The 27,727-nt window shown below is 44.3% G+C and overlaps 1 protein-coding gene across 1 annotated transcript; it reads left to right on the top strand.

Annotated features, from left to right (window-relative positions):
• The first annotated feature begins 1,951 nt into the window (after positions 1–1,951).
• On the top strand, positions 1,952–22,488 carry phldb1a (pleckstrin homology-like domain, family B, member 1a). Its single transcript, XM_068744332.1, has 24 exons — positions 1,952–2,188; positions 2,532–2,630; positions 2,939–3,062; positions 3,823–3,993; positions 5,368–5,490; positions 6,572–7,653; positions 9,741–10,112; positions 10,183–10,320; positions 10,804–10,932; positions 11,553–11,708; positions 11,782–11,892; positions 11,998–12,081; positions 12,187–12,339; positions 13,622–13,744; positions 13,886–14,053; positions 14,267–14,407; positions 15,028–15,135; positions 15,230–15,305; positions 15,501–15,645; positions 15,846–15,936; positions 17,080–17,226; positions 18,281–18,500; positions 21,728–21,813; positions 22,348–22,488. Exons 1-24 carry the CDS (start codon positions 1,952–1,954, stop codon positions 22,486–22,488), a joined length of 4,425 nt encoding a protein of 1,474 aa, XP_068600433.1.
• The last annotated feature ends 5,239 nt before the right edge of the window (positions 22,489–27,727 follow it).

The raw sequence follows: 27,727 nt of genomic DNA, 5'->3' as shown, positions 1-27,727 counted from the left end.
GTGCTTCTCCTCCTCCTGCAAAGCATAACATGTTTCCTTTCCACCATCGCTGCTTCACCGAACACAGCGGATAAACTAATCATTTTATCGTAAAATGTTACTGAACAGTTTTCCCAGAGTGGAAATACCCACACTTCTCTCTGCAGTTTGTTACATCAGTGGCACAGAACTCAGGACAGGAAGTTCCACCTCCTACTCCTGCACTCATTTACTCTCCTCAGACTGTTAACAGCTGCCTCACCAACAGACAGCGGACTGTCACGGTGCTGCAGGTCTGCAGCCTCCTGTGATCATCTGCTGTGGTCCATCGGATCTTTCATTCAGTGGAAAGTAGGAGGTAATGCATCAAGTACTCTTTAAGGAGGAACTGAACTCTAACCCAACATTTTTTATTTTTGCTTTATCTGCCAAAAAGAGAAAAGAAGTAAAAAAAAAGGAAGTAAAGTCAGAGGTCGGAAGGCATTTTAGGAGGCAGTGCTGATGCTGGGTCCCCCTCTGCCTCGGGTCTGGGATGTAACTTTGCACCCGGACAGGGAGGAGAAGGGGCTGGGAGGAGGGAACTAGCAGAGGAGCCCATGAGCGAGTGAATGAAAAAAAAGCTTAGGAGCAAGACATAAACAACAATGTGGGCACTGCTCTGTGGATTCATACACCTCCAGACAAACTCATGGATGTAGCTGCCCGGAGCCTTTGAGAGTGGACAGATGGTGAGCTTTCATGTGTGTGTGAGTGATGCTTGGAAAAAGCTGACTACTGTTTGGCACCGTGTTTGTGACAAGTTACCTGCTTAACTTCACGCCGTCCGTTACAGCTTCATTTGAATTGTGCCTTTTATCCCATTCCAATTTTTGATTCTGCATATATATATACGTCCCGGGGTTTGTCAGGGTTCCCTCTCAGCAGAAATCATGTCTCTTTAAGATGACCGTGGCTGCTGGCGTTTATTTTCAGAAGCTCCTGACAACTCCGAGAGCAACCACTCCCCCCCCCCCCCATAATGACAGGGTTGCAAGTGCTCGGCCCTGCATTTGTGAGCTTTAAGCGATTCTTCGGACTGGGTGTGTACGCTAAATCACTGGGGCCTGTGGGAGTAGGAACGTGTCTGTGTGTGAGTCAGACATCCAGAGACACATTATCCTGCCCACTTTCCTGCCCCGTGTCTGGGTATACGTGGCTCAAAGAGGGTCAGTGTTGACAGCCATTTGGGTTGACAGTAGAGGCATTAGTGGCCCAGTGTCACTGCAAACAGAGGAGAGGGTCTGTTCTCTGGCTCACAGGGTCCTCTGAGACGCTGCACACACTGGGCGTGATTGTCAGACGTGTGTGGTTTTCACCCGCTGCAGTGACATCAGATGCAGATAGAGCGCCCTGCTGTCTCTGCCAAGGCCTAAATCTGGAGCGCAAGGAGCTGCCAATGCGTTTGGACTATTTTCTGCAAGAGTTATACATGATTAGTGATGTCAGTGCAAGAGCGACCAAGAGTTCATGCCAGTGTGTCAACGGGACGATGTGTTCATTTTGTCATGTGGACTGATTGGAAATGAACAGATCAATAGAAACGCAAGCCATGAGGTGTTTTTGATGGGAATGAAAACTGTCTTGTGCATTCCCTTCAAAGTAAAAAAATATCTCAAACGTTTTTTTTTTTGCAGCTGTGCGAAATTTAGGACTGGCAGGCAGCTCCGCCCAACCTCATGAAAACATGAATTGGGTGAATATCTATTGAGAAGTTGGTGTAAATCCCTCCAGAAGAAACTACAAGCTTCAAAAACCATTGAGATTTAGTGTTGAATATTTGTTATTCACAAAGTGACCCATATTATGACATGATCTCTGCTTATATTTGGACCAGGGTAGTCAGAACACACATTAGTTAATAGATAATGGTGTCTATTTCAGATTTCTTGGGAATGCTGAGCTGACAACAAATTGTTGCCATGACAATCAGCTCATGTGGGTGACAGTGAAAGATGTGGATATCAGTGCATCTGCGTTGCTGTGTCTGTTCCTCTCCTCTGATGTGAGGCGTCCAATGATCACACAGCTGGATCCCGTCTCCAGCATCTGTCTGAGGGCGTGCGTGTTTGTGTTTGGCTATATGAGTCACGGTGACTCATCGTGGGCTGAGGAAGTCAGCACTCTGACCTGTAATGCGAACTCCACCTGCAGAGCCTGCTACCTCCTTCTGGTGCATCTCAGAAGGACGTTTGTGATAAAGGCTGCTTCCTGCTGAGGGCGTATAATCCAATCTTTACCAGATTGGAGACATAAATCAGAGTCAGTTTCTTTAGGGATTGCTTTTCCCTTGTTTGTTTTGGGCAGACAATTACCAAGTATAATGGTTTGGTCACATGGGCTCATAAGTGGGGCAGAAGGTTTCTAAGGAAGGCACTGTTCTCATTGTAGTACAACTGTAGTCGCAGTATTCCCAGGGCTTCCGTTCATTCCTGTCTCTCTCTCTCTCTCTCTCTCTCTCCCTCCCTCCCTCCTTCTCGCTCTTTCTCTCCCTTTTTTGTGTGCGTTTGCTTCAGGATCTTCATGTGTCAGATAAAACCGATGGTCCAGCCGACATGGAGCAGATGAGCGGGAACACAGTGGAACATGGCCGACAGATGCGCCAGGTCTTACAGGTGAGTCAGTTCTCGCCTCTGCATCCGGATAGCTGTCACAACCAGGATGTGCAATTATGTGAACTCTGACTTTATTACTCTTCTGAACTTCCAAAGGGTCTTCTTTGATTTTAACAAGCATAACTGGTTCCGTTCAGACAAAGACGGATCTCTGTGACGAATGTATTGCATCTCTCAATATTTGTTGTTTGAAAAAAAAGCAACACAAATTCAGGATGACTTTGACTTTTGACCTTATGTAAGTAACTTAGTAACTTAGCAAGTAACGAATTTGTAACAATATCCTCCAATGGATTTCGTTTGGACAGAGTACTCCTCTCGACCTGATTGAGACCGGCAAGTCCCTGAAACTCCAGGCGGAGCGCCCCCACCTGGTTAGTTTGGGAAGTGGACGCTTGAGCACAGCCATCACCTTGCTGCCACTCCCTGACGGTAGAAACCTTTAAGTTGTGTTCGTTTGAGCGGGTTTAGAACTGGGTTGGGTTAGTTAAAGACAACACTGGGTTGGGTTAGTTAAAACCAAGTCCTTATTTCTATGACATTCATTTTCTAGAAACTCAGCTGTAAACCAGAGCAAATAATAAAATGCTTAGTTGTAAATTCTCAACAAAATTATGCACTTTTGAACTTTATAGATATTTTTCATTAGTCATGAGTCATTAACCCCTCATTAGCAGCGTGTTAAAAATGTTGTTCTGCATAATAATAAGCACAACTTTTCATGAATGACTAACTATTAAAAGGTTGTGATGCTTTATATTCAAACCATGTTGTTTTTGTTGTTGTGCCAAAGTTGCAATAACACCCTCATGTGTGATTGCACTGTATGCTTTACAACAAGCCCAGACACCAACGAAGAAGAGTGTGAAAGTAGCACCCAGAGAAACGTGTGTTTCATGTGTGTGTTGGGTTAAATCTCTCATGCTCAAGTGTGACTGCTAATCAGAGCACAACACATTAAATATCAGATGGCAATAGACTGTCCTCTGATGAGGAAGAGGCCTTTCAACTTCCAGACAATACAAATCCCTGCAGAAGGACACCTGTTTTTGAACATTGCTCTTTGTGGCTCCGCCCGCCTGGCCCTGACTCCTCACCTAACACCCGTCACCTCCGGCTTTCACACCATTATTCATAGAACCACACGAATCCCATGCGGCTGATGCAGAGAAAATGTTTCCTCTCGCTGCAGGGAGAAGCACGCTGGGCAGCGAGGGCACAGATATCCTTCTTCAGGGGCCCGGTGTCGCCGCTCATCACTGCTACATTGAAAACAACGAAGGCACCATCACGTTGTACCCATGTGGACACCTGTGCTCTGTGGATGGCCTCCCCGTTACCAAACCGTATCGCCTGACGCAAGGTAGTCGTCACGGCTAAACGGCGCTATGATTGTTTTTTCTCCTTGTATCTTATGTCTTTTGCGAAGCTAGCAGCGACAGCAGATCAGAGTTTTCACCTTTCCAGTGAAATGTGTAAGGCAGGAGATGGAGGGTGGTGTAGTGGGTAGCGCTGTTGCTCACAGGATGAAAGGGCATGAGTTCAAATCCCCCCCCCCGGGACCTGGGACCTTCTTTTATCCTGCTGTCTACATGGGTTTCCTCCGCGTCCTCCAGTTTCCTCCCAGATGTCAGAACACAGGCGCTGAAGGTCAAATAGTGACTCTAAATTGCTCGTAGTTGTGAATATTTGTGTGAATGGATTTGCAGGAAATGGATCAGACAAAATGTGGCAGATGCAGCAATGTCCCCAGAGGTTGAACCCTGATGATTTCTGTGATACCTGGAATGTCTTCCGAACTAATGTCAGCTTTAAGTTGTCTCTACTGCTAATTAGCGTGTTGATGCGATGTCGATCATGGTGAACGCTGCACTTTGGCATCAGCACGTTACAAGGCAGCCCTGTTAGCATGCCATAAAAAAAAAGAAACAACAGTCCCCCCCCCCCCCCTCAGTCCCATGTCCGTGGGATGCGAGCCAGCAGCTACGCCGGAATGCCATTTGAAGCCGGGTGACCAGCCAGTGTGTGTGTGTGTGTGTGTGTGTGTGGAGGCAGCAGCTGCTTCACAAGAATACTTTAGCGTCTGCTTCATTCAAAGGGCACATCAAGAGATCCTGAGTGAGCAACCAGTGGAGCTAACGTCCTCATTTCAAGCCTAAGAAAAAGGGCTGCAGCCACGCAGGCCTTTGACCTCAAGCGATCAATAGTATTTAGCTTCTTGTGGAATATCCAGAACTGGAAGCACAACTCCATCGCGCGTCTCTCAGGGGCAGCAGCAAGGAATTTTGACCTCCACCGGAGATGCGGGGAAACAAGATGATTTCACTTCTGAGTTAAACTAGTCAGTGAATGTATTTATGTTAAGCTATCAATACCTACTGGACTGTTACTTGCTCTCACTGCTTGATTTATTTTATATTTTTACTACAAATCAAACTAAAATGTTGTTTAAATTTGAGGAACGCTAGAACGAAAGTCCTTCCAGATGCTCACGCCTCTCTTTTATTGATTGTACACTCCTGTCAAGCAGAAAAAGGTTTGCACATTGTTCACAAAGACAGAGCATCTACTGTGGCCTTTATCAGCCACAGCGTGACTGCAGCCGCTGGACCATTGGATTATTTTTATTTGAGCCTTTTTGGTGGGATGTGTTTGTGTCACGCATTAAAATTAGTAATGCTTTCAAACAAAAACAAAAGAAAAATCTGAATAAATGAGCGCTAACTTTTCCTGGCAGGGTGCATGCTGTGCTTTGGTCAGTCTGCCTTTTTCCGCTTCAACCATCCAGAGGAAGCTCTGCGGATGAAGCGCATGCTGCCCGGAGGAACGAGCGCCACGAGGACTCACCCTGCTGGTAAAGGTTTTCAGCTTTACATTCTAACAAGTGACTCGTTTTTGTTCCCACTCACAGCATGATATTAGTGATTATAACAGTTTACACATAAGTGTATGTATTAGGGGTTGTACAGTTTCCTCTGTTTTTGTTCTGGGTTAAGCAGATGTTATGTCATTGATGGATTCCTTTCACCTCAGTGTAAATGTCATTTATCCAAGTTCCTATCAATGCTGAACAAGGAGTAAACGTCTGTCAGAGAGAATTACAATAGGATTACCCTGGGCAGCGGCTTAGTCGGCACTGTGGCAAACGGTTACGGAGATAAATGGCTAATAAATTCATAAAAGACAAATACAAATACTTCTTTCTTTGCAAAGCTGAGGAGATTAGCAGCTTGTAATTTTCAGATTTCCAGAGGAAATGGCATTTGACTAAACTATTGGCCATTATCCTCGGCTGACAGCAGAAATGAGACTAATTATCTGTGGCCTACATTGTGATCTAGTTCAGTTCAAATGTGGCTTTTTGCTCAAAGTGCGCCTTTTTACAGGTACACTCAGACGATGCTCCATTTCCTTTGCAGCCCGTGGCTTGCTGTAATTGTTGCCTTCTGCTATCAATTATACGTTGAATCCATTTCCCTCTGACTTTATTGGTTTGGCTGTACAGTAAGAGCTGCCACACCCTTCCCAGCATGCCTGACCCACTCTTTCCTGACCAGGCCCTGATTTCATCAGCTCCGAATGAGGTACATAGCTGAAGCTTTTATATTTAGCAGCTCCAGATCCCTGTAGGATTACGACACAACCGAGGAGCAAAACATCCCTCCTGCCGGAGAGCGTGGGCCCAAAGACCCAAAGATTGTCGCTAATTAAAAGAAGCTACAGAGACGCTAAGCAGGAATGCGTGTTGTTACTTTTATGGGTTTGTCCTATGATACTGACCTGGGGTCTGGTGGAAGTCAGGACACAGATGTCACAGTACACCCCCACCCCCCCACTGTGTTTGTTTATTTGTGTTTTTGCAACTGTCTTTTCAAGTGTCTGCTTCCTTTATTCAGCTGGAATGCTCACACACACATGAGTGTTTCTGCCTTTCTTTGCAGACTCCCACAGAGTCCAGAACGGAAACATGCAGTCCTTTCCGAGCAACGGCATCTCCAAATCTAACAGCACTGCAAGGAACCTGCAGGACTCTTTAATGCTGAAGGTTTCATCAGCATCGGGCTCGGGGTCTGGCTTTCTGTCTGTTCATCAACCTTCTCCGACAAACATGCCCAATGGGAGGAACGGTTTCATGAAGGAGGACTCGATTTACGAGAACAGCAGCAGCTTTCTGGCCCAGAGCCTTGGCAACAAAGTGCCTCCGGTACCTGCTAGGTCCGTTCATGCCAGCAGCAACCCTGTCCCTCATCCACGGACCTCACTCAAGGTGGCTTCCAGTGGTCAAACGGCTCAGGAGAGCCCAAAGCTTCCCAGAAACGTAAGAGCAGAAGCTGCTTCAAGCTTCACGCCAGCTAGTGGAGGGTCAGGACCCGGCCCAGAAGGCTCCAGCTTAATCTACAATGCATCCCCAATCAAATGTTCCACAGCAGTTCCACTGAGCCCTCGAGTGAATGGCTCTTCCTTACAGAAGAGGTCCCCTAGCCCAATGAGAGACCAGCACCTTGTTCACACGGATGCCCCCCAAAGGCGGAGGACTACAGACCGGACTAGGTCCAGCAGCCCTCACATGTCCAACAGAGGAGCCCCGGGAGTGCAGAGCCCGGCCCCCTCCCTCACCTCGCACGGCTTCACAGCCAGACCCAACGCAGAGAGTCCTCAAGCCTTTCCTGTGCTCAGAGCTCCTGCAAAATCAGAAGCAGTGAAGGCGCGGTATACCCAGAGCCGATCACCTCTCTTTGTGCAGGAGAAGGAGCATGGAGGGAAGCAGTTAAAGCCTTTCCCCACCATGACAGGCCCGTGCACTCTGTCTGGCTCCTCTCCTGGGGCTAGCCCCCCTAGCCAAAGAAAGACCTCTGGCATGACTGCGATGGGATCCGCCTGCAAGGAACAGACGTCTCTGAAACCATATACCCGGGAGCGCAAAAACAGCATCACTGAGATCAGCGACAACGAGGACGAGCTGCTGGAGTACCACCGCTGGCAGAGAGACGAGAGGCTGCGAGAACAGGAAATGGAGAAACTGGTAAGAGATTGTGCTCCAGAAACAACTTCATGGTAGATAGATAAGGGGATAGGGGAGCAGGAAATATTTTCAGGATGAAAAGTTCCTTCCAAATCAGGATGCTGATGGGAACTTTGTGCAGGAAGTCATAAATAAAAATATGCGGCTCTAGTTTGTCTTCCACATCTGTTTGTTTCGTCTTTAGCCAGCGCACCGGCGGAATTTGCAACTTGTATATGCTTTAAATCTGCAGTTATGAATTTCTGCAGAGTAAAGGGGGACGTAATTAAAACATGCTGATGGGCCACAGCTGGATTCAGGCAGGTCCTGTTAGTTTTTATTAAACACCCCATAGTCACAGAATCATCAGCAGAGTTCTGTTTCTGGTGGCCTGACAAAGTCTAAGTCAATGTTTACGCTCTTTTATTTGTGCTTTGACACGCAAATATCTGTAAAAACTTAACCCATATGGTTACATTTACCGTGAATATAAATGAGTTTCCTAATTAAGTCTAAATGTTGACAGTGTAGCTGTCGCCCTCTGCTCAGCGGCAGCTGAATGCACGCTAGCCTCCCAGTCATGTGTTATAAACCGTATATAAACAGGTATTACCTGTGCTACTGGCTGAAACAGAATTACAGTACTTTACTGTGTAGCAGCAAAACAACGCAGAGGACAGACAGAGCTGTAAACGGCATGCACACAGTTAACTGGAGAAGGTGCTGGGGCGGCGGGCGCCATGTCTGTTTGGACATCTCGTCTAAATCTCCTGGCGTGCCGCCATCAGCTCATCTCTCCTGAGCATTAATGGCACCGTCTGCCCACGTGGCTCCAGATTCACGAGGTGAACATTCCTCCCCCCGAGTCTTTAGGCCCAGACTGGAGGACGCTGAATGGACACTATTTTTAATCAAAAAGACAAGTGGATTTGACTTTTGCGGTTGCCCCTCCTTCCCTGAAGGCTCTGTCTTGCTCCTGCCCCATACTAGATACATAAACCATAGGCTGCATACTTGTTATCCATTCTTCAGCCCCCACCACAGTTCATGTCTGACAGCTGAAAGGACGATTGGGGGGATAAGTAATTCCTGGACTTCCATGCCCACATACTATTTAAGGAACCAGAAGGTTTCTGGTAACAAATAGGAGTAACTGACAGTATGCGTCTGACCGGGGCCTGCAGGGGTTCGACTGCTATGCACACAGTTTATGGTGTTTAAGATACTCCACCGTTGTGTTGGGTCATCCGATAGCCAATCCATAAACATTGTAAACACTGAACAGATATCTCACAAGGAAAAGATGTGCTGATTTGTGTTTTTGCTATTTGGAATTTCCACACTAAGTCTGGTTGTTTATCCCATGATGCATCGCCTACTGAAACTGTTTGATAATAGAGATTTGTTTGGGTAGGTAGATCAAAACTAATAAGGCAAATTGCATATGAATAAATCCATTAAAAGATATGCAGATTATATTTTTTGGGAGAACTTTAATAGGTACTGTAGCAGATTGAGTTTCAAAATTACTGCCATAAAATCATTTATTTGCTTGAGTTAAGGACTTTTATTCAAAATGTGCTTTCTAATATGAATGCATTTCCTTGTAAACCAGCATGCACGTCCATTTATATTGAAGACGATGCCTTCTTTTTTTATTCTAGATGCTTCATAGTATCATCTGTAAGCATGCTCTCTGGTCCATAATGACTTTCCTGATTTGTTACAAAGAAAGAAACATACACATTTGCATATTATAGATATGCAAATGAGATGAGAGAGACAAAAAGGTTTTCTTGGCAGTGAAATGAAGGCATTACATTTGGTATGCCTTCAGAGTAAAAAAAAATAGCAATGTGTGTTTAAAAATAAATACATATTCAGTCAGTCCAGTCACAGTTACCTCTGACAGGTTTTACTACGAACTCCTCTTCTGAAAAACAAACTACAGCAGCCTCAGCCGACCCGCTATCAGGTTACAGTCGTCCCGCTGGGGGGGGACAGCTGCCTAAACGGGACAATGTCACACAAGGACACTAGAAGCTGATCTGCAATCTGATCTGTAATGTAGGACGGGCGTGTTTGTGCCTCTCACATGGCTTCTGCAGGAGCGGCACAGGCTGGAGACCATCCTCAACATGTGCGCCGAGTACAACCAGGAGGGCAGCGCTGAGGATGTGAGGGACGGGCTGCTGGGAGCCGCCGTGGGAAACCATTCGGACCAGGGTGCTGGGGTGTCGCTTCAGAGAACGGATAAACTCCAGAGGGCGGAGTCCGGCAGCACAGCGAGCACGCACCAAGAGGTGATGAACACATTCATGCAGCAACGTCAAAAAGAAGAGGAGGCTCATGAAGAGCTGCTCAGCAGCCAGGAGCAGGCCGACCTGGGAGAGGAGAGGAACAGGGTCCTGGCCAGGGTGGATGACCTGAAGCACAGAGTCAGTGAGCTGGAGCAGCAGCTCCAGGAGACCCAACAGGAGGTCAGCGCACAGAGTCGCAGACATTTATGCCGCTTTGGCATTGTGCTCGCTCCATATTTGTCGTCTCCAGGTGGAGATGGAGCAGGCCCTGCTTCAGGCCGAGAAGCAGGCGGAGCAGGAGCAGGCGGCGGCCGAAAGGGGGATCATGTCTCAGCTGCAGCTCAAACTCGGCCAGCTGGACAAAGCCGCCCAGAGAGAGAAGGACAAGGTGGGAGAAAACAGAGTGATGTCCGTTTGCACGTGAACGATGTCCCTGCAATGTCAGTGTGTGAGATCTCACTCCTTACTGAATGCACACACACACACACACACACACACACACACACACACACACACACATCTAGATATACAGTACCTGTGGATTGCACTGCACAGACTGTCTTCTTTAAGAGATCTCTTGCGCTTCAAAAGATGAAAACCTCTTCAGCTGGATGTGAACACCACTTTGAGCTTTGATGCATACACCTTCAAATATTTATCCTACCTGTGTGAAGCACTGCAACCGCTAAACCCACCTGTCTAATTTCTGCTCCAGTCCTCTAATACTTTAACTGCTGCTGCCTGCTAGCTTTTGAAGCTCGCCTGCATGGACCTGAGTTTTTTTGTGATTTTTGTTTCTTTTTTGTTCTGTGTGTGTGTGTGTGTGTGAACCCAACCGTGCATATGTGTGTATGTGTTTCTATGTTTTTAGGGGAGGGCTAATGTGTCGGCTGAGCGGAAGGCCCTGGAAGAGCAGAGGAATGAATGCAATGAGCTGAAGAGGCAGTTTGATAAGTGCCCCTTGTCTCTCAGGGAACAGTTACAGGAGCAGCTCAGCAGGGTCAGTGTTCTCACGCAGCCCACTGGCTGGCAACAGTGAGTTATAACATACCAAAATACCACAGTACCGTATGATGCTCAGAGAAACAGCCACAGCTACTGACTCCGTTTGGAAGCACTCAGAGCGACTCACACATCTGCTGCCCCATCTTAATCTCTGCTGCCCCCTCGTTCTAGGTGCTTGAAGTTTCAAAAGCAATCAATAATTATTGATAACTTCATTAACAGCTTTGCACTAAACGTTTGCATGCCTCCCGTTCACATACTTTGTAGGAATTGATTGTGTATTTTGAACACATCTGAAGAAAATCTCATCTGTGGAACCGGTGGAAGATGCTACTGAAGATCGTTCAAATGTTATGACTTGCATTCTGTTCTGAAAAGGGCTTTTAGCAAATGCTGCTCAAAAGGTTCATTTGTTAGCGATTTCTTTTCAAATTTGTAATTCGTGTTCATCATATGCATGGCACTTGTCATCCAGGGGAATCAACAGCATCAGAGTTGTGTCTTTCTATTGGAATTGTGCAAATGATAAGAAAACGAATGAACAATGCCAGTTTTTATTTGCGTGAATGTGCTCAAACGGTTGTGAATAACTCCATGCATATCTGTGCCGGATAGAAGAAAGACGCTCTGGAAGTGAGGACCAAGCAGTTTGAGGAGCTGGAGTTCTGCCAGCTGGAGGAGGAGAGCAGTTTGGAGGAGAAGAAGGAGACTCAGAGCTCGCAGATCCTTCAGCAGCAGGCCGAGTATCACTGCAGCGTGGCCCAGAGGAAGGTGTGTGTGTGTAAAATAGGATCATTAGCCGATCATTATAACCGTGACATCATAATCTGGGTACGATTCGCAGGAGAAGATGGGAGCTCTGGAGGCTCAGGTGAAGCAGCTGGGGCTGCAGGCAGCTCAAGACTGCGAGAGGATGGCTAAAGACAGGACGCTGACTCTGCAGCTGTTACACAAAGTTAGCATGTTACCGTTATTAACTCTCTATACCGGATATATATGTATATATTCTTTTACTTCATGGCAGTCAAACATTCCAAATGACAAAAGTGTCTGTCTTCAGGAGCAGGAGAGGTTGTGCTGTCTGGAAACGAGGTGCCACGCTCTCACTGGAGGAAGGAGCTTCTCAAACAGCAGCACGAAAGAGGTGAGCAGGGTCATGTGACATGTGATGTCACAACGCTGGAGAAGCACGAGACAAAGAGAACTTCCTTCCAATTGATTCATTAACTTAGATGAACTTTTTAAACAGGAATTTCTCCATATCAGCGAACCCGACCTTCTTAATGTGGACAGTCCTCCTCATAGCCTCTGTCCCTCCTCTGCCTCCTTCTCCTCCTCCTCCTCCTCCTCCTCCTCCTCTCACATGCCCTCTCCTGAACTCTATCCCGTTAGGCTTCAAGAGGTAAATCGTTCTCGGAGCACAATGCATAAAGAATGCTGAATGTTTGCACTGCAGTTTCTACACTCATGTGAAAAAATGAGGTCAACGGGATTTATAACACATTTATTTCCTCTTTTATTTTAACAAATACAAGTGAAATACGCAACAGTGGCACACAATGCTGTTGCTTTGTCTTTGTGCAGAGTGTATGTTTTAGTGCTGGAAAGATTTCCCCTTTTTTTCTTTTCAGAATACATAAAAAAACACAAAACTAACTATCGCGTCTGCCCGCTTTGGATTAATGGGCTTGTAATTTAGACTGATGAAGAATAGATGGAATTGTCAGATTTAGGAATTTTCTCCTTTTTCATTTCCTTTAAAAAAAGAACAAATTAAAAATTCAAACATGTCTACACACACACACACACATCACCTTATCTTTGTATTTATTGGTATGTATGTCATATATTTTGTTATATTTTATATAACTGTGCGAAGCAGGTTAAAATAGTGACCTCATTTTTTTTTTTTTGCCAATGAGTGTACAATAAAAAACAGGCATGATGGTGTGTTAGCAAGTACTGACAAACACTGAGCTTGCCGTGTGTGTTTGTTGTTTTAAGGTTTATAACAATAAAAACTAGGGATGCCCCGACCCGAGTGATCGGAAAAATCGGGCCCGATCGGAATCGGACGTTAATATAGTAAATGTACTTGTATATATGGAGGCTTGTTGGCTGATGGAGCTGCAAAAACCTCTGAATCTGCAAGCGGGGAAAATAAAGAGAACAATGCAGCCTCGAACCCACAACCCTTAGGTTGCAAGATGAGTGTTTTTACAAATGAGGCTGCAACAAAGGCTGGTCAGAGTTCAGGGCTGGTCGTGTAGCTACTATTAGTACAATAGGATGTAGAGGAGAATGTAAAATATTTTGGTATTAATGGCAATATAATATAAGTAGGCTAATAAAAGGTTTGGTGTGGTGTCCTCTAATTAGGAAATGTAGACGGTGACAAAGGAAAAGTGACCAGAAGATTGAAGTCTGTTAGATTCATGAAGACCCCCAAAACATGAAGCTATCAGCTAAGATCTGGCGTAGTGGTTCTGCTTGTGGCTTGCAGAACAAGCACAGAACAAGCAAATCGGGACGTGATCGGGACATCCCTAATAAAAGGTGTAAATGAACGACCGTCCATTCATTTGAAAGATAAGAGCCCACTGAGTTCGGTTTGCTTTGTGCATCTGAGCATGCTGATTTCAGTCTTCGTCCTTTTTATGCTTCTCCACTTGTTTTGGATGCAGGAGTACCTCAGGCTCTCTGATGTCTATAAGATGTATGGGAATGCCTCAATGCAACCTCACTCTTCCTCCCCCGCTGCCCTCCACTGCCTCTCCCTTGCTGTAGCTCCAGCTCTGCCGTGTGAGGTAGACTCCCCCGGCTGGCTCTCTGCCACATCACCTGTTATTTTTTTCCCTGATCGCTTCTCAATGCCATTGACCGTTGTCTTCTCTCTTCCTCTCCTGTGACTGTGCGTGCGCTTTGTGTATCTGCTTGCCTGGATGAAGGAGTACATCACGGTCAGTCAGTTAAGCCAGATCTTTGGGATACAGAGAGCTGAGCCCTCCTCTTCCTCCTCTTCCTCCTCTGTTCCGTCATTCCAGCGCGCTTCCTCTGAATCCACCTTCTCGCGCCGCTCCGCTGCATGCGGTCCTTCCTTCTTTCTCTCTGCACAGGTTTGTTCATGTCTCCCTGAGCGGCGAGGTTCCATTTGGGTAACAGACGGCAACGGTTCAGCGTTTTAGTTTCACTGAACAGTTGCGATTTCCGAAGCAGCTCTCTCAGCTTGATGTTACCATAGCGAATGTTCACCCTTCTCATATTTGCTTGATGCTTCTGTCACTGCGCTGGTCCCCTGTTCTTTGGCTGGATGCTGCTCACCGCCTCAGAGCCAGCCTGAGCTGCACAGAAATGCAATGCCTCCTATTAACCTTGAGCGCTGGTACCAGGACATCATGGCAGCTGGAGAGCCTCAGCCATGTCCTCCACCACTGCCCGCAAAGTCTTTTTCCGCTCGCCGTCAGGGAAAGGTAAACCCCTTTCTCCTTCGCCGCCGTTTGCTCTACCGATCGATAGGTTTCAGTGCATTGATTAAATGCAGCCCAGATGTGCTCCCGACACATCAAACCCCTGAACCTTAAAGACTCTCTAGCGACTCCGCTCGCCATGTTCTTTTGTCCAAGAGAGACTCTAGTCTGTAAAAATGACCAGGATGCCTGTGAATCGTTGCTGCTTCACATACATTTGTAAGCAGCAGTGCTGAGATGTAAGGATTATAAAGAAGGCTAATCGATTCTCCTCCACATCCAGAAAGCCTGACAGGACGGGAGTTATAAGCTAACACAAACGATACGCATCGTAATCCAGTTATCTTTTAGCATTCAGACTCACGCCCGAAGGCTGCGAGGTTAAAAGTACTCAGATCTTTTATTAAAGGTAGAAGTACCAAAAGTTCAAGTACTCATTATTTCATTATCCTCTGGGGATCGATAAAGTTATTTAATTCCCCGGCGTGTGCTAGTGCAACAAATGAAGGGTACTTTAAACTGGCTGTTTAGTCAAACCCACAGAAAACCAGTTTGCAGTGAATCAATCCACTTTATCCTCACATGTGTTTAAATAACGAGCTGATTGCTCTTCCTCCTCTCAGCTACTGAAGTCCAAATCGGACGGCGAGGTCCGGCAGGCGGCGGCGTGCGGCGCTGCAGCCCTCCCAGACGCTTGCTGTGCCGCTCATGAGAACAATGCAGCCACCATGGTGAGCTGCATCAGTTTCACACAGTCGGGCTGCAACGAAGCCTCTTCTGGGTGGATCAAGGTGTGATGCTCCACGTCTTCTTTTTTTCTTTTAGGGGCTACAGTTACTGCTGAGAGAGATGTCAAACCCATTGGACATGGAGCCCAGGAGGCAACCGACTCAGAGCAAAGGTACTCATGTCCCTCGTGTGACAAACATACAGAAGAACAAATGAGGCGTGCATTCTGAATGATGGAAGAGCAACGGAGGCTCGCACGCCTCTGACCCGCTCTCGATTTGATTCGGCTGCTACCAATGACCCGGCTCCATCAACAGAGGGCACTGTAGGTCTATGACGGCTGCCTCTGCTGCCTCCCTCTCCACAGATCATCCTCCCACAGTGCACCACTCCATCCTCCATCATCAGTCGCCACCAAGTGGCAACCAAGCATACGACACCCTGAGCCTGGAGAGTTCAGACAGCGTCGAGACCAGCGTCTCAACCGGCAACTCTGCCTGCACCCCGGAAAGGTTAGAGACTGGCTCTGTTTCCATGGGAACACTCAAATCTGCCCCGTCTCCCCCAGAGAGAGGGGTCAGTGGGCTCATGAAGAAACCTTTGTCTTTTTTCCTCCACCCTTTTCAGTGTTTGGTTTCCAGACATGTCTGTTTACTTTTCTCTTTTTTTTTTTGCTCATCACACACTCCTTTGTTTCCTCTGTGTGTTACAGCGCCGGCGGGTTGGAGGCCCAGAGGATAGAGGAGATGGAGAAGATGCTGAAGGAGGCGCAGCACGAGAAAGCCAGGCTGATTGAGAACAGAGTGAGTGTCGCTGATCATCCGCAGTCGTCCCATTCGTTGAAGGTTTCAACCAGACGGCGATGCAACAAGACAACAAATCAACATCCGTAAAACTGCAAGCGACTTAGCCGTTCTTTTGTTCATCAAGTAAATTGCTTTAGTTAGTTTTCAAGCAAACATCCCAAACCTTTTGAATTTCTTTTTTAAAATGCATATTTCTTCATCAAACACTATAAAAACCTAGTCTTTGGGATTTAAACTGCTGCTCAACGAAACAAACAAACTGAAATACTACTTCAGATCAGGCCAGATAAAATAATATTAGCTAGGATCGAGGCACAATACAGAAAACGGTATTGCTACAGCAGCGTCAGGGCTGAACAAGCGATTTGAAAAGATTAGAACGAATATCTAAAACAAATGTAATAATATCAGCAGAAAAATCTGCTTTATTCAAAAGAATGTTTGCAGATTAACCCGTAATAAAATAAATACATAATGGTATTCTTGTTTTCAACTGGTGGACCTGAATCTATCTGTGTAATTTTGGATGTGGATGATAATAATCTCTGTATTTTATAATCTACACTGTCATTTTCATCTGGAAGAAATATTTACATGTGATAAAACTATGACCCAACTTTTCAACACAATATCTATATCTCATCTATGAACCCCCCCCCCCCCCCCCAATCATAAACCAGGAATATCAGCTTTTATCAACAAACACACAAGGTTCCCTGAAAGTTGACGCACACCAACTTTAAACTGGAGTCTTGTGTTGCTCCTGTTTAAAACACACACACACACACACACACACACACACCTTCCTCGGGGCGATTGCTCAGCTCAGTTTGTTTACCTTTTGTTTTATTTCTATATACTGAAACAAAGCAGGTCGATATGTAAGTTTTTGAAAGCTGCAAGGGCTCGATTTACATCAGCAAAGCTCAAACTTCTATATACAGACTTGAGGGATATATTTTACAAAACCCTGCATGGGGACTTTATTCTCGTGTGTCTCATCTGACACTCGTTCACTTTGTATTGCAATATTTGCCTAAAATTTACATATTGTCCCCATCTCCCCCCCCCCTCCCCCCCCGTTATTTTTCCTTCTTTTCTCTCCATCTGTTCCTCTGTCTCCTCTGCCGATGCTCCCAGGAGAGGGAGGTGCAGGCTCGGCGGCAGATGTTGGAGGAGGAGCGGAGGAGGCGAGAGGAGGCCGAGAAGAGGCTCCGGGATGAGACGGCCCATAGGCAGCGGCTGGTGGAGGAGGAGGTGAAGATGAGAGAGAAACATTTCTCCCAGGTCAGTAGAACAGCGGGAGGAGACAGGCGACGGGAAGAGGGATAGGAGGGGAGGGAACGAGGAGGGCATGGGAGACTTGGGGGGGGGGGGTATGAAGGGAGACACTAAAGAGAGGCTGGGTTTACGGGAAGATCAAAGATTGTCAGAGAAGGGAGGGAGAGAGTGAGAGGAGGAGCAGGGAGCGAATGGATGGGGGAGCAAAAGCATATAATATACACATAATTAAACCTGTGATCTGTACTGAGTATTTAATTACCATTTGTCTCTTATGAACAGGGCGAGTACACAAATACATTCAAACCGTCAGAAGCATCTGGCTCGACTTGTTGTCGCTTTCTCTCTGGAATCTGAAGCTGCTACAATCAATGATTCACATTCATGTAGTCTCACCTGACAACACCTTTTAACATATTTTTGATCAATGTTTTTATTTTATGGAGGCAAATGTACTGTTTTTTTTCTTTCCACTTGCTGAGTCCCTCTCATTCTCTGCAAATGTTTCCTGATAAAAAAAAAAAGACCAGACCAGCAAATGCAGAGTTAATTATTCACATGGAGTATTTAGGAGTGGGTGGAGACCAGAAAAGACCTCAAATTCCTGTGAATACTGGGCTCACATTTATCAAGTGGGCAGACGATCTGTCCACATTTAATCAGGATGCTTTGCTGAATCATGAATAAAAAACACACAAACGCTCGACAGCTAAATCTATAGCACAGTGTTGTGTTTCTGTTTCCCTTCAACGGCCAGAGAATCAAATGTTACAGCAGGTTTACGTCACTTGTGACTTGATTTGCTGGAAGTTTGAATCCCTGCGGACTTGAAAGCAGTCTAGTTTTTTGAAAAAGAAAAAGAATGCCAGGTAGGTGTTGTACAGCCTCATATATTAAAACAAAAAGGAGTCTGTATTGAAACCATAAAATGCAAGAACAGGTTGACGTTTCACAAGCAATCTGACACCTGAGACTTTGCATCTTTTAATTTGGTAATGATGAAGACTCGAGACTCGACTCTGCCCGCTCACGGCTTCATCTGCATCTCCTTGCCCCTCAGGCCCGACCGATGACGCGCTATCTGCCCAACCTCAAGGAAGGGTTTGACCTGCGTGCCCACGTGGACTCATCCGGCCACAGCATAGACACCTGCCCCTTCGTCATCCTCACAGAGAAGATGTGCAAGGGCCACCTGGTGAAGATGGGCGGCAAAATCAAGTCGTGGAAGAAACGCTGGTTTGTTTTCGACCGTCTGAAGAGGAACTTCTCCTATTATGTGGGTGAGGATTCAGTGATAGTTCAGGTAGCCTCTTTTCTAAGAGAGAGATGCAACCTTGAGTCACACTCATCGAAAATCACCAAAAATAATCAGTGATTTTATGGAAATCAGATGGATGGAGGGAATGACACCAGCCTCCAGTTGTAAAGGAGAACTTCTCAGTCGATTCGGTGCCCAGTTGTTTGCCATGAGCTCAGCCAACCTGTTTACTGATGATTTAAATTGTGATGCGTTACTGTACAAATACATGCTGAGGTCAGTTAACTTAGCTTCGTATGGCGTTAGTCCAGGTAAAGTTGGATAGAAATAATAATAACCATGAGCTCAGAAATGAAAGTTAACCTTTGATTTCTATTGGTTTAAATGCTGATCGGTTTTAAACTCATAGGACGAGAAATACAAAATATTAGGACGCAGCAACAAATAACTGGACGATAGATACTATTGTACATCCGGCTTGTCCCGGGAGGCGTCGCCACAGCAAACCAACCATCTCCACTCCACCCTGTCCTTTGCATCGTCCTCCTCCTCAACACCAGCCACTCTCATGTCCTCCCTCATTACGTCCATGTATCTTCTCCTGGGTCGACCTCTAGCCCTGTTCCCTGGCAGTTCCATCCTCAGCATCCTTCTACTGGTATAGTCCCTGTCTCTCCTCTGGACATGTCCAAACCATCAAAGCCTGGTCTCTCTGACCTTGTCTCCAAAACTTCTAACCTTCACTGTCCCTCTTCCTGTCTCATTTCTAATCCTATCCAACCTGGTCTCTCCCAAGGAGAACCTCAGCATCTTCATCTCCGCCACTTCTAGCTCAGCCTCCTGTCTTCTCCTCAGACACCTCCTAGATGACGATATAAAACTCGAGTATTTATTGACAAGTGAGGCGATACACACCATCTTGTGTACATTTGGAGCAACTGAGTGTGATCCATGGAGCCTTAAACACCCCATCTTGCCTGAAATGTCTTTCCAAAATGCGATTTCATCGTATTTGAAGACTGTACTTCAAAGTCCTTTGCAAATTCTACAAAGATACGACCTTAAGGAAAACTTCTCTCAAAGTTACCGCTTCCGTCAAATCTTAGTTAAATCATGGAATGCAGACAGCAGCTCTTAGAGCATATTATTTTGTTCTGACTTATCAAAATGAAGTCTCGTGCTTTAGATGAAAGGACTCCAACCAGTTAGAACTGGAATTTCTGCAGGAAAGGCCTGGACCTGAGTTTTTCTGTTCTCCTAAAGAATGCCCTTTTTTTTTTTGCTGGACTTCTGTCCCAACCAGCGTTTATTATTCACCAGGACCGACACCCAGCCGAAGCTGCACCTCACTTCATTTCCTGCCTTGCTCTTGTGTGCTAAAGCCAAAGTCAGTTTGTACTTTACGTCTATTAGCCTCTCCCCTGAATTTGAAACGGGAGCTGTTGGTTTTCTGAATAATTCACGAGCACACTTTTCAGACATTATTTTACAATCCAGTTCAAATTACATTCCAAGGATATTTTCATTGCTGTCGCCCCTGTTCTCTTTGCCCCCCCCACCCCCGCCCCACTCACTTGCCTAGCCTTTTCACCCCCTTACTCCTGACGAAGATGACGATGATGATGATGGTGATGAAATAAGATGCAATGCTTTCTTTAGATGTGTTTTTCTCGGGGTGGAGGCTAGCTCCTGGCTTGTTCGTGACTAATAAAACGAATCTCACATTTCAAAAACATTTATCTCATTACTAAGCAGATTTGACTTTTGGAAGAGGAAAAGTATAGAAGAAAGTGTCAGATGTATTTCAAAAGATTGCTTTTAATTGTTGCTTGGTGTTTGTTCCTTAGCTGCAAAGGAAGACGCTGAAAGAGTATTTGAACAGGAATGGAATCCAGAAATGCTTTAGGATAGTTTTAGCCTCCCTCACATTCAAACGCCTGCAGTTGAAAGCCCAGCAGGTCCAGTTAGCCGCCTCATCCAAACTACCTACTGCCTCAGAATGGAGCGACTTTAAAAGGCATTAAGATGTTTGGTGAATGATAGATGGGCCACAGGGTCTGCCCTGCCTGAAGGGAAATGCTGAACTGAAAGATCAAATCCGATGGTGAAAAGAAAGGCGAGAGATTTATAAAAAAAAGATCTAGAGAAGTGACTCCCACTCGCAGGCAAAAGGCTAAAAAAAACAAAAACCCACACAGACAAAGTACGACTGAGGAAAACAAGTCAAATTAATAGGATGGTAAAGACTTCAGGCATAGCTTGAAATAGACTTGCACTTTTAATTAAACTTTTAGTCTGACACAGCGCCGCTCATACCTATTCATGGGTTATGTGTCGCCGGGAAAAAGAGGTTTTGTGTCGAGTTCTTTATCGGGATTTAAGTTTCTGTTTTTCCGTCTACAATCTGCTATTATGGCAGGTTTTGTGTTTGTTATGTAAAATAACAGTTATAGAACTATTTAACATTCCTATTTAAAGTAATCTAATTAAGCTATAAGATAGCAAGACTGCTCAATCCAAATATATCACTGGTCACTGTTGAATTGCGCTGATCCACAGGTTAGTTTAGGATTTTACAGAAGAAGCAGGACACATGTTTTAATGTGAAGAGAAAACATCATTTATGCCATTTCAAACTATTTCTCTTTTTTCAGTCATTTAAAAAAAAGTCTCTTTGTAAGTCCTTGTTCTTCCTTAAGTTTTACTTCTCCTGACTCTTAATGGGTTCGGATTTCTGGTGGAAGTCACCGGAATGCTGCAGGATCACATTTACATTAAACTTCATTTGTCAAACAGGGGTTTACATGTCCCTTATACACTATTTCACAAATCTACAAAATATTTACATGTAAAAAATATTGTAAAAAATAATATTATAAAAATAATAAGAACAATATTTTCCTATTATTAAAACTATTAAAAATAATGTTAGTTATAATCAGATATTTTATAATATATGAACTGTGTACTTTCTGTACTCTCTCAGCTCAATATGACCAGAAAGTCATTGGAAATATGAGGCCAAATGATTTGAGACAGAATCGTGTGTGCGTCCACCTGCTAACTAAGAATAATAGGAGATATTTTTTTCCAAAAAGGTCTGTCTTTTTTTAATTTGACCAAACCCAAACATGTTTCCGCTCATTACTGGCTGTCGGTGCCGTCTACCGCCTGGGCTGACAGAGGGCTTGCATCAGGTGGAGGCAGAAGGTGATGTAGCCTAATATGTTTTTATGTTTCCCCGCTCAGACAAGCACGAGACCAAGATGAAAGGGCTCATCTACTTCCAGGCTATTGAAGAGGTTTATTACGATCACCTACGCAGTGCCACCAAGGTAACCAGTGCTGTTTTTTATTACTTACAACTCACAAGTTCATCTATGATTTTAGGTTATTATGGCTGGTTATTATATATAAAATCACAGTGGAATACAATTTAAATAGATTATTTCTAAAATACTGCTTTATCGTATTTCAAAAATAATGATTCGATCCTAAAAAAAACAAAAACATTCACATGTAAAGATCTTTAACTTGAACTTAAATTCATATTGTATTATCATATTATTTTGTATATTGTAAAATTCTGTATTGAAATGACGGATATACCAGTACCTACTTTACTAAGTCGAAATTAAAAACTATAATACATTTCAATTTTCCTTCTGTCAAAGTAAAAAAACAAATATTTTGTTCAATTAGGAGGCATTTTTAAAGGACCAGTCAGATCCTTATTAGAGTGGATTAACTCTGATAACAAGGATTCATTTTCTGACGTTTTGACAAAGGACTCAAAGGAAAAGAAGCGACAGGTGCCGGTCGCAGCCCCTTGATTTAAAACGTCTCCCTTGTTTCCTGTGATCCCCCAGAGCCCCAATCCATCTTTGACTTTCTGTGTCAAAACGCACGACCGGCTCTACTACATGGTCGCCCCATCCCCGGAGGCCATGAGGATCTGGATGGATGTCATAGTAACGGGCGCCGAGGGCTACACGCAGTTCATGAGCTGAGGGACCACCGGGTGACAGATGTGTAGGGCTGCTCAAAGCTGGAGCTGAACCTGGACGGCACACAGACTGATATTCTGTGTGACGGAAGGACATGTGGAAAAAGATCTCGTGAAAAAGCCTGATGCCTTTGAGCAAATGAGGGCTTCATAACGACAGTATGAAAGAACACAGGAGCTGCAATTATGTTCCAGAGACGTTTAGCAACATATCAGTGGCTCTTTGAAGGAAGCGCCCTGTCAGATTGATCCTATTCTGTTGCCGCGGCATTAGAATAACGGCGTAATGAGATTAGCTCGATCGGTTCCCTCCTGCGAAGCCGATCCGTGCATGCAGTGTTATCACTCCAACAGGTGCTTCTTCATCCTTTTGATACGTTTATACTTTTCCTCTTGAGCTTCATAAGTTTTCTCAGATGACAAACTAATCTCTAAAAAATACTTTTAATACATACAATTAAGCATCCACTATTTTTAAAAGAAGTGACCTATTCGTAATGGTTTATTTGGTGCCAAAACTTTGTAATCTTTTGTCAGATTTTTATGGAAACGTTTAACATCAACCTATATACTGACCCCGAGGGGCTTTTATTCAGACTTATAATACAGTATTATTTTATTTGTATTTACATTAATGTCAAAGATATCATATCATATTCGTAAATTACACCCCTGTGATGTTGTAAAAATGCCATGTATCTAATAAATCTATAAATGAATATGATACATCTGGGTTTGTTTGTGATACACCAGTCGCAGACAAATTGGTTAAACTGAGGACATCAAGCTGCAAATCAGTTTTTGCTCCCTTAATTAGTGTTCCTGGCAAACAAGATGTTAATTACTACATTTCTGTAAATACTCTCTGTCCTAATGAGCCCCTATATTTCCATTTCAATGAGGACTTCCTAATCAGACACGTCTTTATTTAGAGAAGAATCAGGTGCTCTCAGTAGTTGGTTGGCTAATTATCTACATAAGATTCTTCATAGGTAAGATCCTAACCCACATACACATGTATTTCTGGCACAGTGCATTTAATTATGTCATGTAGCCCTGCACAAGGTGGGCTACACGAGGTTAAAACACACAAAGGGAAATTACACACAACTTAACAAGCATGATTCAACATGAGGAAATTTTAATTTGTAAAAAACACTTCTCAAAAACAAGTTTTTGTATGAATTTCTCCACGACAACATTTTCACACAGCTGTTCTCAACACGTCCCAATTCAGATGTGTGACATGCAGGTAGATGATGCATGACTGGGTTCATTGGGTGGCAAGTATTTCACAGCTGGATCCTGACAGGTTCACGTTAGATTCACAACATGAAAGGCAATTTTTTTTTAATTCCATGTTAGATTGTGTTTAAAAAATAATGAAATTCAACCAACCAAAGTGCAACAACCCCACGAGTCTGCATGTGACTTTAAATCACAGATGGAAATCTAACAAAATGCTATCCCATGTGAAGTTTCTTTTTGTGTTGAGAAGTGATTTGTAAATACTGTAAATACCAATAATCATTTACCTTCCTGGATGGTCACTGATCTCATCGCTGCGCTCAGCTTCTTCTTCGATTTAGCCGCTAAGCTGCTCGTTGCTGTTTTGGTTGCACACATGACACATCGTCGAAATGCGACACCCCTTGTCTTCGTCGGTTTGCTCGGTTTATACAGACACTGATTACTACGCGGCGTTAACGTGCAGAGGCAGCCCAACAGCGACCCCACTTTTCGCCTTTGTAATGTTTATACATGACAGTGAGGTGCAATAAAGATGCAACACTAACGGCTGCGTGAAAGGAGCTTTTCAGTCTCCGGTTCACCCGCTGAATAATAAACAGGTCTTTAAGAGGGCAGCGGGATCTCATTAATGTAGTGATTGGGTTTGAGTGACACACACTCTTATTGTTGGTGAAATATTAATGAATCAACACTTACTTTCACGCCCCCCCCCCCCCCCCCTCAAGCCCTCCAACCACAAGTTAGGCAGATGGGGTGTCAATTAATGCAGTTTTCACATGTGTTTTGTCAACATTAAAGGAGATATTAACCTCATCTGGAAAAAAAAAACCTGAAGAAAATCTGATGAAATAGAGATATCACTCATCTGAGAGGTTGAACTTAGAGCATCACATGTGAAAGGCTCCCGCTCACGTCTTGCCTGATAAATCAGACATTTAATGGTCTGCATTTCCACATTTGAGTTCTGAGTAATTTAGAAAATTAAAGAGAAAAATATCCTGCCCAACCCCAAACATGCCCACACACACACAGCTGAAAAGAGAAGCTTCCACCGAATGCATCGGATACACCAGCGCCTCTTAATGTTTACTGCTTTGATCAAGGCAATTTAATATGACAGCCGTTAATTCAAAATATGGTACATGATGTACAAATCATTAAAGTACAATACAAGAAACGTGTTTTTGGGTGTTTCATGGCTCAACAATAGCATGAGAAAAACATCCCGAGGGGAAAATAAGGAAACGCACCAGCACTGACCTAATGAGACGAACGAAGACGCAGATTTAGTATCGCAACGGCACCCCAGTGAAGGGTGTTGCTCGTTCTTTACCAGCCATGGAGGTGAAGTGATTTTTATTTCTTAATGCATCCTCCTGTGAATGCTTGATAAAACTCTATATATTAATTTAAGCGATTTTGACACAAGGATGACATTTACTAAATTGTAATGTTAGCTCTTGTTTGCTACGTAGATTCTGAAGAACACTTTTGGAGAATTATTTAATGTATGTTTATTTGGCCAAAGCCTTTGAGAAACATTCTGTGGTGAGGAAACTCTAAAAACACCCAATATGAATGGATAAATCTGGCCCAAGACCCAAACCTCCTGATCTATGTTTGTGTGTGTGTGCATGTACTGGCTGTGTAAAAACTCAAAGGTGATAGACGCCGAGTCTCTGGAGTTTCAAGTGGCTCGACAGGATGAAGAGGAGCAGCCTGAGCTGCGGATGACACCGGCGAACCGCTGGAGACCACAAGAGGTAAACATCTGAAGAACAGAAGTGATGCACGGAGAGCGAGCTGGAGCATCCAGCACAGCAGCGGCACGTTTACGAGCCTGGGTTCATAAAGGCTTTATTGTGCTTGTCACTATTTTTAAACTTGATGAAGTGATTTCACACCAAAGGTACAAATAAATGGGAGTGATCTGGAGGCTGAACACACACACACACACACACACACACAAACATGGACAAATGAGCAACAGCCATTCACAAGTTTGAACTGAACTCCCATGTTTTCATAGCATGTTCAAAGAGGGGCAAAAGTTGAGGACAATAAATTCTGAGAGCGATGATGATGAAATGATGGTGTAACCCCAACTAACGTGCCACACGTGCACTTGGCATGCAGCATCCACTTCTCTGACTTCTGGGTTAAAACACAATATTCAGACAATGGATTTGGGTATCAACTGGTGGACAGCTCGTTAGGACTATGGTGATAAATATCTCAAACGTATCTGAAAACCTTCCTCTGAATTGTCTGGATTATCTGGATTATCCAGATTTGGCTCTGATACTCTGAGCCCATTGGATTACCTAAAGCGAGAGGGAGTGTTAAATGTGTTTTATGGTGTAATTTACTCATTTTTTACCCTTTCCTAAATGACAAAGGAAATAGTACTCGCTAAGTAAGACATTGGAGCAAAGCAGCGGTCATGAACACCCTGGATTCTCTCATGATAGGCCAACAGGAAGCCCTCGGTAGACCAATTAATACACACGGCGAGAGCAGTCAGCGATTTCCTGGGAGACCCTCTAACTTCACCAGCTACTGTCTCAATCCGGTCGCCATTACAACCACATTTATCCGGATTGCATCAGGTTGCCTTTCTGCAAATCTTTCAAAACTTCACTCATATGTTAGCTACCACTCGATGGGACTTTTTGCTGAATTGCCCCTCTGAATAACGGCTGTCCGATTAAACGACTCACACAAACAATTTTTTTGTCAGCTTCTTGTCCTAAACAAATCATTTTTACTCATATTCAATCTATAAATATAGCTTGTGTAGATGAAGAAATGAATTTCCCTCATTCATTCTGGATACTGTGAATACATACAATCAATTAAGCTGTCTGGTTCCCGACTTTCAATCAATATGCAGACATTCTGCTCAGTCTCAGAGGAGAGACGCTGTGTGTCCACTCCATATGCAAATTCAGCAGGACTGGAAATAAACCCATTGGGTTAAAAAACAAACAAAAAAAACCTATAATGTCACTGAGATGCAACTCAGCAAATCAGATGGAGGAATGGCTCCACAAGGAGGGGTGCAAAAAACAGAGTTTAGGTGGAAAGAAAACAGCAGGTACGGAGATTGAGGAGGAGGAAGAGGAGAGAGAGAGAGAGAGAGAGAGAGAGAGAGAGAGAGAGAGAGAGATGCAAATCCCATGGCAACAGCAACCAGAAAACAGGTCTAAAATAGGGGGCATGTCCGCTATTACTATAGCAACAGGAGAACAGTGCATTCACACAGCCTTGGGATTTGCTGAAAGAGAGAAAACAAAGATTTATTCCACACATAATTGTTATTGACACTCTTTTCAAGTAAATTAATTTAGCTTTTGACAGCTGTGTCTTACTCAATTGGCCACAAAAATAAGGCTATTCAAAGTGTGTTAGGATCAAAGTCAACAACAAAGGGTGAATAATTAATTCCCATTATTCACTGAGTGTTATTTCATCCTTTTTAAAAAAAGTTTGATACACTTATTGAAGGGCATCTATTGATTAAATAAATCAAAACATAAAATCAAAACATTATCTGACTAAACAATAGCAACTAAACCCAATTACTGTAAAGTTTGAAAGAAAAAAGATACACTCTCGTGTATTATATTATTATTATTATTACTATTATTACACACTTTCTCTCAAAGGATTTGATGAAGGCAGGTTAAACTGGATGAACTTGGCAGCGCTGACTTCCACGCCCGGTTTGTTTACCTGAAACACGTGCCCAGTCGGTGCAGCGGAAAGAAACCGTTAACGATACAGCGATATGCTGCCTTACCTACAGTAGACCAATCAAATTCCACATGTAGCCAATTCGGACCAATGAGGGAACGGCAGGCTAAGCACGCGCAGCCAATGGCAACGAGCGTGGACCACTGATGCAACGGAGATGCAACAGACCACTACTGAACAACAAAGTGCGCGCCGTTAATCAAATAGTCCCCCACCAACACAAGACAAGAGCGCAA

This window comes from Brachionichthys hirsutus, chromosome 10, assembly GCF_040956055.1.
Source record: "Brachionichthys hirsutus isolate HB-005 chromosome 10, CSIRO-AGI_Bhir_v1, whole genome shotgun sequence".
In the NCBI taxonomy this organism is placed as follows: Eukaryota; Metazoa; Chordata; class Actinopteri; order Lophiiformes; family Brachionichthyidae; genus Brachionichthys; species Brachionichthys hirsutus.
The sequence above is the reverse complement of the archived record's forward strand: the minus strand, read 5'-3'. Positions and strand labels throughout refer to the sequence as shown.